At 39.3% G+C, this 16,134-nt stretch overlaps 1 protein-coding gene across 5 annotated transcripts in view; it reads right to left on the bottom strand.

The window, feature by feature from the left end:
- The window catches only part of CNTN5 (contactin 5), a 643,809-nt gene that overhangs the window by 6,890 nt on the left and 620,785 nt on the right, over positions 1-16,134 (bottom strand). For all 5 annotated transcript variants that reach the window (XM_057399803.1, XM_057399799.1, XM_057399798.1 and 2 more), the window contains one exon: positions 8,330-8,439. In XM_057399803.1, coding sequence (XP_057255786.1) covers positions 8,330-8,439 — 110 coding nt within the window. The remainder of the gene's footprint in view (positions 1-8,329; positions 8,440-16,134) is intronic.

The raw sequence follows: 16,134 nt of genomic DNA on the forward strand, positions 1-16,134 counted from the left end.
CTAGGTGACATACTCAAGTAAGGTAGTTCTCATGGGGCCCTATCTTCCTTAACAGGAGATGTCACTAATGTACCATTCAAAGACCTCTATTCAGCTTACCATTATTCATACTGAGACCTGCTTGCATTTATTCCACATTTTGACCTTTTCTGTGAAGTTGCTTATTTCATAATAAGTTATTCATATTATATCTGGATTACTTTTCCACTGAGAAAAAGGTCATGGACAATAGAGCACTCCTGCAAATGTATCTCCCCAAAAATGGCAAACCTTAAAAACCAAGGGGTTCATAGGGAAATAAGATCAATGAGTACTATGCTGACCTTTTATAATTACACTAGGACTTCTATTAATAAAAAATAAAATCTAGAAAGACCTGGCTGCAAAAAAATACACATTTGAGGTCATATATTCACTTGAATAAAGTGGCTTTGTTAATTTTGATCGACGGTATATCAGTTTGTGCTAATTCAAAGTCTACTCTTTCAGTTGTAAAATTCATATAGGTATCTGTCTTTTTGTGCGTGTGTGCCTGCATTATCTCATGTTTAAATGCGGTTGCTTTAATACTTAATTAAGTACAGCTCAGACAACTAATCTATCTATCTATAGTCACCGCTTGTTGAAATGTATAATTCACTGCTGTATTTAGCTAGCTGAAAGATTGACCAACCCTACTGGTATCTGAAGTAATACCTAGTTACAGCTTTCTTGAAAGGAAAAAAGAATGAACAACCATTTATTCACACACTAGGACTGAATGCTTATTATCTCTTGATTGGTCAGATTCTTTTCATTTTACTTGCAATTCATCTTTACAAACTTAACATTACATTGATGAGAGCCACGTGTACAAACAGGTAGTGAGAGACAAAGTGAGGTGTCCTGGAGACCCTATCATCCATTAACTGAAGTCTGCTGAGGATCCAATGGGGAGGTGGTCAGAAAGGAAAAGATACTTGCCCAGGGTTTCACAGGTGGACAGTAGCAGGGATGGAAATGTAACTAAAGTAGTGAAATGCTGGTTCTAGAAAGCCAGAAGCACAGCTGTAGGTAGCTTAATAGGTCTCATTATTTATTCACAGGGCACACCATGTCTCATGTGAATGCAATGTACAACACAGTAGATAATCCCCAGCTTTTGCAGGGAAGCTTATTTGCATAAAGAAGTTGTGAAAAACTGATTCTCCAAATATTGGTGTTAGGACTATATAGGCATTAAAGCCTGATGAGAGTGGAAAAAAACATAACTCAGCCCTCTTGATATTTCTCTCCCATTTGGAAATGCACTGCACCACTGTTTATATGGCATACTAATATACTAATTATATTTTGCACATGTTAAATCTGCAAAAATAACCATGTGATATTCCCGACCAGTTCTGCTGTACCACATGGCAAAGGGATATTCTTAGGGGAATTGATACATGGTATCAAGCACTAAAAGCATGAAATGCAATTAGTCAATGCTTCTATTTCAATTTCTTCTGTACTTCAAAGCCCTTACATGTTTGGTCCCTGCTTTTAAAAATCCTCTTAAAGTTTTGCCAGGTGAGTTTGGACTTTGATCTTAAAATATGCATTTCCCTTTCTTTCATAACGCAACATCCATTTGTTGCATGGACTAAAGGAAAAACTGGTTATTAAAAAAGAACTCAGATAACTGTTGACTGAGGTCAATGGTGGGGGAACTTTGAGCTGGAGAGAAATCAATAGTGTTTAAACAACTGACTAGAGGAGATGCGGGAATGTGCAGCCTGCTTTGTCTTAACTGTGGGTTAAGCAATTGTTAAATCATCATGTTAAAAATTTGTTTCTGTGTAAAATTTTTCTGCCTATAATGTTTACAGACCACTTCCCTGAAGTTTTAGGTTAAACGGTATCTTACATAATATTACTCTTCTCTTAAACTGGTTCCTAGGGTATGCATACTTTGATATAAATTAATGTGATCTAATTGCAGGCCCTCTTCTCTAAATTCAATAAAGTCGGAGTTATTCTCTGGATACTCTTCTGTTGACTACAGAGAATTAAAGCTACAACTTGAGCATATCAAATAAAAGCCTAAATTAGGTAGGCTGAACAGGACTGGACACAAACTTTCCTGTGCTCTCCAACTGAGTATTTACCAACATCAACAGTACTGACATAACTGAAAATGAACTCAAAGAGATCTCAGAGTACTGAAAATGCCAGGGGAGAAAGTGCGGTGAGATCAAAGAACTGCTACTAGCCCCATAAAAAACCTCACCATGATTCAGATTTCATAAAAACTATTTTAAATATCATTATCACAAAACTGCCTTGAACTGGTACATGAATTCATTTATATGTTAGTGCAGCAGGAGAACCAAGCACTTAGGACAGCAGAAGAGGTACTTTTCATGTCATATCAAGACACTGGTGTGACAAGGTGACAGGTTCCTGCAAAAAAGTCTATAAATCAACCTCAGTTCCTTCCCTCTCACCAAAACAACTGTTGACTGAAAGAAGAAAGAAAACTGTTCAATACTCCTAGGTTCTGGAGTATTCTCTGGAGTAGCTTAAATTCTCCATCGCTTTTCCCAGGTACTCTTTTCTACCACATCGTCCTGCATACACATGGAATGAAAATTGATACTGTACCTCAACCTTGAGGACTATGACAAATATCTAATCATATTTTCTTATAAAAAATCAATAATTATCTACATTCCTGATTTTAGGTAAGCTAGTAGTCTTGTAACAAACTATTTGCGGTAGAAAAGTTGCAAATGATATGGTTCTCTTGAGGCTCACATTACAGATGTAGGGAGTGATCCGTACCTTCAAGACTTAAAAAACAGTAGTACTGCTCTCCTATAAACTCTTTGTTCTAGTCTTCAGGGTTTTAGAAGGGTTTGAATCAGCATAAGAGTAACTCTGTAGGCAAAACTGACTTATACATAGAACTGCTCAATTGCTAATTTATTCTTTGGGAAAATTCATTAATTCCAAAAGTGAAGTCTTGTAAATTGCTATTCAGGCTGATGGAACACCAGTTCTTCTTTTTTCCATCTTGTTTTTCCAGCCTCTGGAAGAAACATCAATATGTTCTTTCTAAACTACTTCAACGTATACTTCACTAATTGAAAAACCTCATCATATTTGAAAGATCACATGAGTCAGGTGAAGTTCCCAACGACTGGAAAAAGGGAAATATAACCCCCATTTTCAAGAAGGGGAAAATGGATGACCCAGGGTAATACAGACCAGTCAGTCTCACCTCTGTGCGTGGCAAAATCTTGGAGCAGATTCTCCTGGAAGGCATGCTAAGGCACACGAGAATCAACAAGGTGCTTGGTGACAGCCAGCATGGCTTCACTAAGTGGAAATCCTGCCTGACCAATTTGGTGGCCTTCTATAATGGGACTAGGGAAATGATGAATAGGGGTAGAGCAGTTGTCCTGGGTTCAGCAGTAGCAGTCATTTTTTCTCTTTCTTAGTAGCTGGTGCAGTGCTGTGTTTTTGACTTTCGGCCAGGGAACAGCTCTGATAACACCGATGTTTCTAGTTACTGCTCAAATGTTTAGTCTGACCAACCACTTTGTGAGCCTCATGCTCTGCCAGGGAGGAGGGGAAGCCGGGATGAAGCAGAGACAGGACACTTGACCCAAACTAGCCAAAGAAGTATTCCATACCACAGCACGTCATGCCCAGGATGTAACTGGGAGTTACCAGGAAGGGCTGGTGCACTGCAGGGTTGGACTAGGTATTTGTTGCTGCTCAGTCGGGCTGGATATTATCGGTCAGCGGGTGGTATTTTATTTTTTTCCCTTATTATTTCCTTTATCATTATTATTATTGGTGGTAGCAGTAGTGATTTGTGTTATACCTTAGTTACTAAACTGTTCTGATGTCAACCCGTGGGAGTTGCATTCTTTTGAAACCCTAACCCTAACCCTAACCCTAACCCTCCCCATCCCTCTGAGCAGGGGGAGGGCAAGGCAGGGGGGAGGGGGGGAGAGAGAGAGACTCCATGGCTAAGTTTTAAACCACGACAGTCATCTACCTGGACTTGTGTAAAGCGTTCGACACTGTCCCACATGACATCCTTGTCTCTAAATTGAAGAGACATCAATTTGATGGATGGACCGCTCGGTGGATAAAGAACTGGCTGGATGGCCGCACGCAAAGAGTTGTGGTCAATGGCTCAATGTCCGGCTGGAGACCAGTAATGAGTGGTGTCCCTCAGGGATCGGTGTTGGGACCTGTTTTGTTCAACATCTTTGTTGCTGACATGGACAGTGGGATTGAGTGCGCCCTCAGCAAGTTTGCCAATGACACCAAGATGTGTGGTTTGGTTGATACACTGGAGGGAAGGAATGCCATCTAGAGGGACCTTGACACACTTGTGAGGTGGGCTGATGCCAACCTCATGAAGTTTAACCATGACAAGTGCAAGGTCCTATGCCTGTGTCAGAGCAATCCCAGGCACAGCTACAGGTTGGGCAGAGAAGAGATTCAGAGCAGCCCTGCGGAGAAGTACTTGGTCTATGAGAAAATGAACATGAGCTGGCTTCAGTGTGCTCTTGCAGCCCAGAAAGCCAACCATATCCTGGGCTGCATCAAAAGCAGCGTGACCAGCAGGTCGAAGGAGGTGATCCTGCCCCTCTACTCTGCTCTCGTGAGACATCACTTGGAGTTTTGTGTGCAGTTCTGGTGTCCTCAACATAAAAATGACATAGAACTGTTGGAACAAGTCCAGAGGAGGGCCACGAGGATGACCAGCGAACTGGAGCATCTCCCGTATGAAGACAGGCTGAGAAAGTTGGGGCTGTTCAGCCTGGAGAAGGGAAGGCTGCATGGAGACCTCATAGCAGCCTTCCAGTATCTGAAGGGGGCCTAGGAGGATGCCGGGGAGGGACTCTTCATTAGGACAAGGGGTAACGGGTTAAAATTTAAACAGAATAAGGAAGAAGTTCTTTCTTGTAATGATGGTGAGTCACTGGAATGCATTGCCCAGGGAAGTTGTGAATGCTCCATCCCTGGTGGTGTTCCAGGCCTGTTTGGACAAAGCCTTGGGTGGCATGGTTTAGTGTGAGGTGTCCCTGCCCATAGCAGGGGGGTTGGAACTTGATGATCTTAAGGTCCTTTCCAACCCTAACTATTCTATGATTCTATGAAAACAAAACAAACCCACACCAGAATTCCAGTAGACGTATCTTTCTCTTCCAGTGTTAAATATACAACATATATCTAAAAAACAGCAAAAAACTTGAATATTTCTCTTTGAAAAAGCAGAATATGATATAAACAAATTATTATGTCAAGTAATCCTCTCTGAAAGTGGCATTCAAGATTTTCTACTTTTCAAATTTTTTTGTTGCAACTTGATCTTTTGATTAGGTGAGTCAAGCTCATATGCCTTGGGGGAGTTCCACTGAAAAAGACATGAGCTTTGTGATGTATACTTAAGTATTAGCCTTGGTTTTCTGGAAAAGAAAAAAGAAAAGAAAAAGACCTTGTCTTCCAGCCAGGAGTTCTTTCTCTTTCCCTTCACTACCAGTATGAGTGACAAAGAAAATATTGCCTAGGGCTAAAACAGATTTTATAACCTTCAGGTTATGGATCCTAAACTTTAAGTATGAAATACACACTGCATTTTTCTAGTATTCTGACAAAGTTTTCAAGCCACTTCTACTTTATCAGAGTGTAGCTAGCATATATTTAGTAAGGCTGGGCAGACAGCTGACAAACCTGTACTAAAGTCAGGAATAATACGTGCTTTGGAAGATGCAAAGGAGAACAGGAAACCTTGCATAAAACTCATGTGACATAACAGTTAACATCGCCTTTCAGGGATGACAACATGAAATTGGTTAAGTTACTTTGCCTTTCATTACTCCTTAGCACAAAGTGCAAACAGGGCTGGAGTGAAAGTGGGTCACTGTGAACTTGTCCATATGTAGTAAATATTCTGTCACTTTTGCTGATTAGAGCCCAAACATTCAAATGGTAAAAAAAAATATGCCCCCACCCTCCCTTTTATACTGCTGTTGCTAAAAGGCCAGGAAATGTGAAGACCATGTAGGAGGTTGTCACTGCTGTAGTGACCACAGGCAGAATACAAATTGAGACATGAAAACAGAGTGGCTAGTCAGATTATTTTGCATTCAATTTGAATCTAAGGCAAGATTTTGCTTGCAGTCCACAATAGGATATGATTGTTAAAATAAAATTCACTCATCTTTTTATCAAAGTCTCTGTATTTCTGTATGTTATTTATTTGCTATTTATAGATTAAGGGAGTATTTCAAGCTATTTTATGCACTGTTCCACATATGATAAACTTTCATAATCAGTTTTTGAATTAATATAGTGTTCACAGAAGCTGAAGAAAGAAAATTGTATGGAAAGCATAAAACTTGTTCTTTGGGGGAGGCAATTTAACCCCAGTTCTCACTATACAAGGTCCTTCCTTTCTGCCCTGAGAGCGTGCTTTAAAGAGAAACTGTCAGTATGTTAGCAAAATTCGTCTCACAGTGTGGACTTAGTGTTCCTAAGTGAATACTGTAACAAACTGACTCACTATACTGATCCTGTAAGTCGCTATCTCCTTTTTCTTGCAATCCTCCCAAAAAATGGAACTAAAAAGATCTAGCAATACTGTCCTCAGATGGTGTTCTGTCCTGTTGAATGATGCAGAAGAGCAGCATTTACCTTTTTTTTAAATTGAGTAAGGGTTGCTCTGTTCATAATTCTTCCTGGGAATGAGGACAGAGAAGAGCAAACTACTTCCTGAAAAATCTGTCTGTCAGAAAGCAGGCAGAGAAATTCTGGCTAAATGAACAAAGAGGGAAAACGTGGGGCAGGGGAGAAAGCACCCTCCTCTCCCAGATAAAATTAGTACCTCTGAAGGCTCAATACACTCATGGACAAGGTAGAAAGGAAGTGTTCTTCTATATATATTTCATTTTTTGTTCTGTCAACTGCAGGTCCCTGGCTTGAAGTATTTATTCTGTAATCTTCATGCTAAAATCCTAAAATTGGTGTACAGCAAGGTTCAATGTTAATAACCCCTGCTGTATCAATAACAATTTCCAATTTCAAATCTAAGAAGTCCATGAGAGACACAGAGACAACAGATACTGTTGGTGTCAGAGTATGCTGAACTCCAAAGGTTTAAACACTTTCCAAATCAGGAAGACCACCTTTGATACAAAGACAGTAAATCTGGGCAGCAATATGGGAACATCTAAGTATAAGAGGCTACTGCAACCAGGTTAAAAAATGCTGACTGTGTCTAAACTGTGGGCAAATGTGCTTTCCTGGTCATGACTGTCCAGCCTGAGGGTGTGCTGGAGATCGTGGTGACTGATGCTGCCCAAGCACCTACATTTCCTTCCTAAGGCCATAAGTGATGGTCATCAGCCCCCAGCTCTTGTCCAGACATGCTGCAAGGGAGACACTCCACGCTAGTAGGTCACAAGGCATCTTCAAACATTCATTTGATTGGTATCTGCCACAGAGCTACACATTTATCTTATCATTGTTACTATAGAGAATCAGGAAAGAGTCAGCACTCTCTAAGGGACTAAAGCAAGTCAAACAACCTGCACCCCAAAATCAGTAAATTGAGTCTAGCTGAGATACTTCATGAGAATCAGACAGCCTGAACCACAAGGTCAGGATGGGTTGTAGTGGCCCCAAAGTATAGCTTTAGTCCTAAATATGATCTGTTCCTGGAGGTTTGGATTGTAAATTGAATCCAAAGCTACAAATGGATCCAAAAGTGTGAGGAAGTCCACTGCCGTGGCGGGTTCTCTTTTCCCATCTCAGGAAGAGCTGTCTGCTAGTAAGCTTTATTGAGCTTGAGCTTGAGTGTGGCAGCTGCTTCCCATCCTGACGTTGACCTCTTATGATCTGCCCAGCAGATGCCCTCCATCCCCTGCGGCATGAGAGCACATGGATGGCAGAGGTTCTTTCCTTGCTCTGTGTCGACTGCCCTCAGTAAATAACAAGTTTGAACTGGTCACTTAGAGATGGAAACAGTCAATACCTAATCTTCCCAGCCTGAGGGGAACGATTACCCAGATACCCAGAAAGAGGTATGCCGGGTCACTTGAAGTTCTTTCTGCTCTTTCTGAAGTATCAAAGAGATGTTATAAGAACTGGTGTTGAACAGTTTTCAAGCACAAATAAATAAAATATGTTCTGGTGCTACAGCTGTGACCGATGTTCTACAGCTAGTCATATGTATGCTAAACTGAGCATAATTTCTATTGAAGTTTCACTACTGCACATGTTAACAGACTGCAACGTTAGCAAAAGCAACAAGACTTCTCATTATGATATTCTGTGTTCATACCTCAAATCCCTGTGGTCTTCCTAGACTTTCTTTAATATGTTTCCACGCAACAAGAATCTCTGATACAGACAAACTTGTAGCTGTGACATCGATGGGAGCAGCAGTGGGTTCTGTATTAAGAAAAATTGAAACAATAAACCTCCACTGTAACAGCTTGTATTTATCAAAACCACTCCATCTGAAACTGTCATTTACTTACTTTATTCTACCTTAATACTCACAAGAAGATATGACACTTACGGGGAACATGAAAAAGTGAACAAGATTAAGAGATTATTGTTGTATTTCTTTATTTGTGTCATGCTACATCAGGATCTCATCAGTGATAACGGGTACAGCAAACTGACAGAGTCAGTTGCCTATGATTTAAAAAAAACCAAACCCTTAATATCTGTAGATGCCCCTCCCTCCACACACCCGTTTCATAGCCCTTGATCAGCCTAACTTCAGCAGTAAATGGAACATTCATTTTCTGTCTTTTTAGTGCAATTCTGTCAGCTCAGGATGAGCAATACCTTGCTAGGGTGCTCAGTCAGTCCTGCTCCAGGGTTATACTGAGTCAGAAGTGACACCCAGAGATGTAGTGAAAAAGGAGTTTTTAAGAGTACATTATTATGACCTTGAAGTCACAGGCAATAGTGTTTGGGGCATGCCATCTTCTCTCTGCTGTGAAGCATTTACTGGTTTAGGTGTGGGATGCACACTTTTCTAAGCAAGGTGTTAGGATTTGTACCTCTGGTTACCTTTGTTGTTACCATTGTCCCTATGTCCATGTTTCTATCTCCATGATATTCATAGGACACTCTGCAGTCCTGACCTCCTGCTTATCTGTACCAGAGGACCCTCCCTACCCGCCAACCAGGGCATGTGTCTGTCAGGTATGTCCAGGGTGCACACTGGAGGCTTAGGGCTGCAGAATGCTTTCAGTATCACACCTGCCCAGCAGTACTGCCAAAGGCACATTTTACTGTCATATCTCTGAACATTTTACAGAGGTCCAACCTTTTTCAGTGGCTAGAAAGTTGGGTAAATGTATACAGAGATTGGCCATGACAGGCCATTGGGAATACCACGAGTTAGAGTATTGGGAGTGAAGAGAGTCCAAAAATTGTCACATATAAAACTCTGACACAAGGAAATCTTTTGAATCTTTTGCTTTATTACCTAAATATTACTGAAAATTTCCTCAAGTCAATTTGTGAGACAGGACTTGAACACAGACAGTGGAGCACACAATAGCAGCATTTCTCCACCGGTCTGGTGTATTTCACTTGCTCAGCAAAAATCTGAGTTCACATTCCCCTGCAGTCACAGAACCTGTGATTTCTTCCTAAGCCTAATGTTCCTCACTACATTTCCAATGTGTTGATCTGCTCTTGAAGGGCAGGCACAGGTCTTGGCTTTTATGATATAAGGAAGCATATCAAAGAGCTTTGTAAAAAAAAATTTTTTGGGGGGGCTCATTTAACAGGGTTGCAGTAAAAGAGTTTCCTTACAGAACAGCCCTAGTTAAAATGACACATTTTTCTTAGTGATCAAACTGCCTTTGAGTAAGATGCTCAAGATCAGTTTTGACTCATTAGCTACCATCCTTTCTCTGATCATATTGCAGGCATTGCTCTGCCCTACACTTTTTCTCTGACATGGCTTGTACAAATTTTCCATCCTTTCTGTTGTCAGGTTCTTAATGTTTGCAGTTCTTTTTGATCTTTTTTATTTACTTCTAAAGAAAAGAATCATTTCTGATGTGTTACAAAATCATGTTCACCAACAATAAGTATTACTAATAAGAAGAAACAATAAACTATGAAGAAATATTTTCCTCATCCTATGATTTTCTGTTCAATAGTTACACCCTGCTTTCTATTTTATGTACTACTAAGATTTGCGTGGCAAAAGCTGTTTTCTAGTTTTTGTATTATTGAAGCAATTACCTTGTTGTCAGAAAAGATTGCAGTGGGATAAATAATTTGCGATGTACAGAAAATGTTGGTTGGCAGCCTTTACACTTTCTATAAATGTAGATACCATTTCCTCTTCACAGCATTCACTAAGGGTGGTTTATGTATTGCTTAGAATAGAAAAACAGACTATTTTCCGATACTTTAAAAAACTGTTTTCAAAAAACGGAGCAGAAATAGTTTTTGGGGAGTTTATGTGAAGAAAATGCATTTCTTACATATCCAGAAATTATTCACTGCAATTTTACTGATATTAGATCTGGAGAATGTAAGTGTTCAGCAAAAGAAGAGAAATTCTATATTTAGGAGTAACGTATATCATGACTGTCTGAAAGTTTATGGAGACTAAATGGCATTTTTTATTGATTTAGGTAAGATGAGGACCATACAGTTTCTGATCATATAATACAATCTGTGGTTCACTCCAATGTCATGCTTTATTCCGTGTGTCTAAAACTAATCATAAGTTTGACAGGTTCATTAGTTTTTTCTATAATGGTCACTGATGTTATAATCATATTTTTTTCTTAGTGTCTTGGCATTATGCTAAATCTATAGGTGTCTGCCTGAGGTCATACTGCTTGGAATAAAAAAAAAAAAAGAGCCAACATCTTTAATGGTCCCTTTAATATTCCCTGATTGAATTAAAGATGCAGCATGGCAAGTTTTCAAAAGGCTATGTGCAATGTCTACAAAACACTGTCTTTCCATGTGCTCAGGGAACATGTTCAATCTGTGTGGTTTTGGGTTGGTTATAATAAAGCAGGACAAGATATTATACTTAACTGCATTGGTCTAAAGTTCAGAGGGAGAACCCTGAATTTTGATACTGGCAAATAAGGGAAAGAAGCCAAACAAGGGAAAGAAGCTCTCATTGTGTTCTCCCTATTTCAGACAGTAAACAGATTTGTTTTTCTGAAATATTCATCCTTAAAAATTTCCACATGACCTAGCTTAAAAAAGAAGTCCAAGAGCCTATTCAAGTTTATGTTGTTTAACTCTTCTGTGGAACAGAGCATTGGTCAGGACACACCATCCAATCACTTAATATCCATTCACTTCTCATTTTGAGTACAAGAAGGATTTTTACATGCTTCCCTAATTCAAAATCTGAGCTCTCTGAAGCTAAGAACCTCAGCCTGGGTAATTGCATTATGATTCCAGGTAGTTCCACATAGTTGAGATTTTGGGACTTCAGCCAGGACCCATGTCTGCAATAATTCCTTTCTGTTGAAAAATCCACAAAAGAGATCTATTAAAAGGAAAACCATGAGGAGTTATCCCTCTGTGTCAACTTGTAGGTAAAGAAAGTGGTGGCATTTTCTTCCTTTCTGGAGATAGCAATAGGGACTATCTTGCAAATCAGGAGACTTCCAGTAAACTGTTTCTATTCCTGAGAATTGCCAAGAGACGTTCTGTTCAGCTCCACCCCTTGGCCTGTTCGCTGTGCATCCCTGGTTCGTAGACTCCACCACATCTGTGGTGGCATTTCTACCTGCAGGGTAAGACTTTCTCTGGAATCTTGTGCTAGAAAGAGAAAAGATGTTCGATTTCCAAAACACCAAAAATGAGATGACTCATTGCTTCCTGGACCAGAAACAAAGAACTTCATCTTCTCCCTTTTCTTCAAGTAATTTCTATTTTCATCTTCTTTCTCAGTGTCTTTGCAGAGGACTTTAAAACAGACTGAAATAAGAAGGGAGGAGAAATGAGCTTGCAGTCAAGCAGTGATCTGGCCTGCAGTGCTGACCTCTGCTCTGGACCTCTTTTTTTTAGTGGTGAAATGACCTTACTTGTCAGGTTGAACTTCTGAAGCCTACTCCTGTAATGTTGATCTGTGGTGGTGTGCTCCCCTGCCTCGCCTTTTGTTTCGTAACTCTGCTCAAGCGACAGCCATCAGTGGTTGTGCTGACAGATGTGCCTGTGTTGTGATGGCCACATCCAGCTCAGTCTGAGGGGGACAATAACAAAGGCCAAGGGCAATCTGAAAATTGTGTACCATGTCCCACCCTGTGCTGGTCAAGCGCCAAAGGGGTATGCAAACACGACTGAGGGTCAACCATTTTACTCCATAAATAGTGGACAGGCCAGGGTCCATTGAGCAATCCTGCATGGCAGGCGGCTGCACACCAGGGTCTCTCCTTGAACAGGGACACTTCTCAAGGCTACTCCTTGAGATTGAGAGATTCCTTGCCACAACGGATTCTTGACTAGTGATTAATAGCATGCTAAACTTTGAAATCTTAGCTAAGTGATACAAAGGATTGATTGTAGATGTATAATCCTTTAGACATAAACTGCTGACTAAGTCTGAGGCTAAGTCTGGATCTATCTGCATCTAGTCTTCTGTGTGAGAGTTTAGAAAGCAAGGGGGTCCTTTCTGAAACTTGTAATTCAGAGGGAGGCTTTTGCTGAAAGTTTTGTCTGACCCTGTCCTCCATGCATAAAGAACCAAGTGTATTTTGCCACTGAATCTTGTTAAATCACTGTTGCATTTACTATAAAACTTTTTTAAACTGCTGCTTTATATCAGTAAATACGTTGTTGCTTTTTATGAGTGAATTGCATTATTCCATCCATGATATACTCTCCTGCACACTTGCTCTCAGTAAAAAACCTACTGTGGCTGTCCCTTCTCCATGGAATAACCCAGATTTATTATACATTAGAGTGTGATGTGGGATAAAGATTTGCCTTATTCCATGAAGGCTGCACCAGCATGTTACCTACACATGGCTTCCTGACCTTAGCACGTGGGTAGAAGCTGGACAAGCAGACTAATAAAGTTCATGATTTGTTAGATTTAATGTTCAGGAGTGTTGCCATTTTCATGACTATAAATGGCCATTTCCACCAAGAGACATGGCAGCCAGAGTTATCCTGAGCATGTGAGGAGGGGATGTACCTATCATATTGATTGCACATCTGACTTCCCATGGAGGCTAGTGGCATTAATCAAATGAATGTTCAATAAACTCTTGCATGTCAGGATTGTGATTTCATTCTTTGAAAAATCAGTGGAGACAGCCCTAGCTGGATTTTTACAGGTTCTCTCCAGATGGATCAGCTGTCAGAAACAGGAAATAATCTGCTGAATTTTATAGTTAATATGCTGATTAATTTTACAGTTAATATGCTGATTAATTTTACAGTTAATATGCTGGTTAATTTTCAGGTTCACCTAAACCTCAAGCAGCTAAGATTTAGCTATGAAGTGAACTACAATTCCCTTCATGAATGTAAAAGTTTAATTAAAGACATGGAGGATGTACTTAAAATTGTGTAATTGCATATACCTTCCTTTAAATGAAAAGGACAGGGTAATTTATGTGTTTGTTTAAATAAGTAAATAAGGGCTCAGGGTGAAAAGTGAGGAGAGATGGGCCTAACCAGAACAATCCTTCAATTTCTAGAGTCTTGTTTAATATCACATCATCCACTAGCTGGGCTTATACAGAACTTCTTAGAGTCATAAAGGAACAAAATTGCAAAGACTGTTACATGTCTCTGCCTTTCAGGTAACCAAGATCTTTGGTTCTCCATTATCTCAATGAGTTGGTACAAATCCATCCAAAGCAAGAACAAAAGCTCTGTGCAGTATCATTACGTCTTGTATGTATTACAGAAGTGCATTGGGAGTCCCTTATGAGGTATTAAATAGGAAGACTGAGAGTCTTAAGGCTTTACCTTGTACTGCTCAGGGCTATCTATTTCATATCGAGAAGTTTTTAGTAGTATTTACTACACTGTTTATCAAAATTATAGAAGGTTCAACTTTTGTGAAGATCATATCGTCAGGTGCCTGAAGGAGAAGACAGATACTGAAATTAACAGAACTGATTCTGTATCGCCCATGGTGGCAATCATTAAAGAAAAAACTTTATAAAAGACCTAACTCATCTTGAAACCAGTTCGGTACTCTCCCTCGCAGAAGCTTATTTCAATTTCCTTTTGTATTCTCACCCATTTCTATACCACATGTATTCTAATTAATATTTATTCTTGTACTGATAGGCTGTATCTATACAGTCTATACAGTCTTTAGTGTGAGGTGTCCCTGCCCATGGCAGGGATTGGAATTTGATGATCTTAAGGTCCTTTCCAACCCTAACTATTCTATGATTCTATACTTGTTAACTAAATAGGGACAGAGAGACAAGGAACCAGCCTGAGCATGGACATACAGTTGTCCATAACATTAAATAATAGCATGAACTGCTGTGAAGTATTGACTCTGGACCAAAATATGCTCAGGAATATACTGATGCCTGGGCAGGGATGGTTTCCAGGAGGTATATGAATGCAGCCACAGTCTGGAGAGTGACAGTGTTCAACTGTGCAGATGTGAACTATTATTGGCCAGTTGGAGTCAAGGATAAAGAATATCTGTCTTATTTGCCTTCTTTATTTATTTATTTTATATTTTATTTGTTCTTTCCCTTTAAAATCTCTTCATCGTTCTTAATAATTTCCCTGATTTGCAGATAGCATCTTACCCAAACTCAGCCCTTTTTTTTTTTTTTTTTAAACTAGGTCAAAATAAGCAAGTTTTTCTGGTTTCTACTCAGTTGCTGATGATCCTATTAGTCCTCTGAACCTGCATCATCTTGAGTTCTTTGTTCATCATGAGCAACAAGAACTGTTGATAAGATTTTAGCTAAGCTTTATGGTAGTTTTATCAGAATGATGCCCTGATTCACATTAAAACCTTTGTGTCTTTCTTATGTGTAAGTTCTAGCTGTTGGGCTCCCATTTTGTATGGATTGGCTTATTACTACTCCTTATGTACTTGATGCAGTACTCATATGTTATTCATATTCCTTTTCTCTAGTCATCCAATTGACATTTTTCCTGTGTGCTGTTCAGATCCTTCCCTGTATTTGCAGTGCATCCTAGGGTTGCAGTAACAGCAGTATCATAACCAGCTTTCCTATTGGCATTATGAATATTAAACATATATGATCTATAAATGGTCTTTAAGGAATTTTGCCATTAACTTTCCAAGCCTTTTGCAAGTCTGGTGGTAAATGTTTTTGTTTTTTTTTGGGGGGGGGGGGGGGAGTTCTTTTTTTGTTTTTTTTCCCTGTATTCTGAAATATTTGGGTTATTTTCTTAATAAAGTAACTGTGTTGTTTTTTTTTTCCAACTGTTCCTTGTTTACATTATTTTGGGATAGAAAAGATCCTGCCCCAGGTCCTTGAGCACATGAAAATACCAGAAGTTTTCACTACAGGTGTAAAAATTTGCAGATTTTCTCATTCTTATTATCTATCCTACATATATCACCTTATTTATTAAAAATAAATGATAAAGTAATTCATTATTGTTCATCTATTCCTTATCTTTAATATCAGTAACTTACACACTTCACATCATGTCCTGCTTTATATACCTGCCTAACTTTTAAAGAATATTTTTTTCAGCTTATTTTTTGTAGACTTTATTAAGCGTACCTTTTACTTATTATGAATACCTCTAGTAGGTACACCTCTAGATCCTCAGATATAATGTACTGCCTCAGAAATGTACCATTTCTTACAGTATAAACTTCAGGTAGATTTTACACCTTTGGCTCAGAGACTTTCCAAAACACTTTCATGTCTAGTCTCAACTGCTAATTCGAGTTTATTAAGTAATATTCTCATTAATTGTTATTCTCAAAAATTGTTATTTGTTATGATCAGCTTTTCCATAGTGTCTTACTTATTCATCAAAACAAGACTATAGCACCTTTATTTCCTCTTAGTCAGTACTGGATAAAGAATCTGATAACTATCACAGCAGAACACAAGGTCATTAGTTTTATTTACTAGCCGAACTACCCTGAGCAGCTAAATTCTCTCA

Source organism: Pezoporus wallicus, unplaced genomic scaffold, assembly GCF_028554395.1.
Source record: "Pezoporus wallicus isolate ANWC-B61680 ecotype Strahan unplaced genomic scaffold, APGP_CSIRO_Pwel_v1 scaffold_6446, whole genome shotgun sequence".
Taxonomy (NCBI): Eukaryota; Metazoa; Chordata; class Aves; order Psittaciformes; family Psittacidae; genus Pezoporus; species Pezoporus wallicus.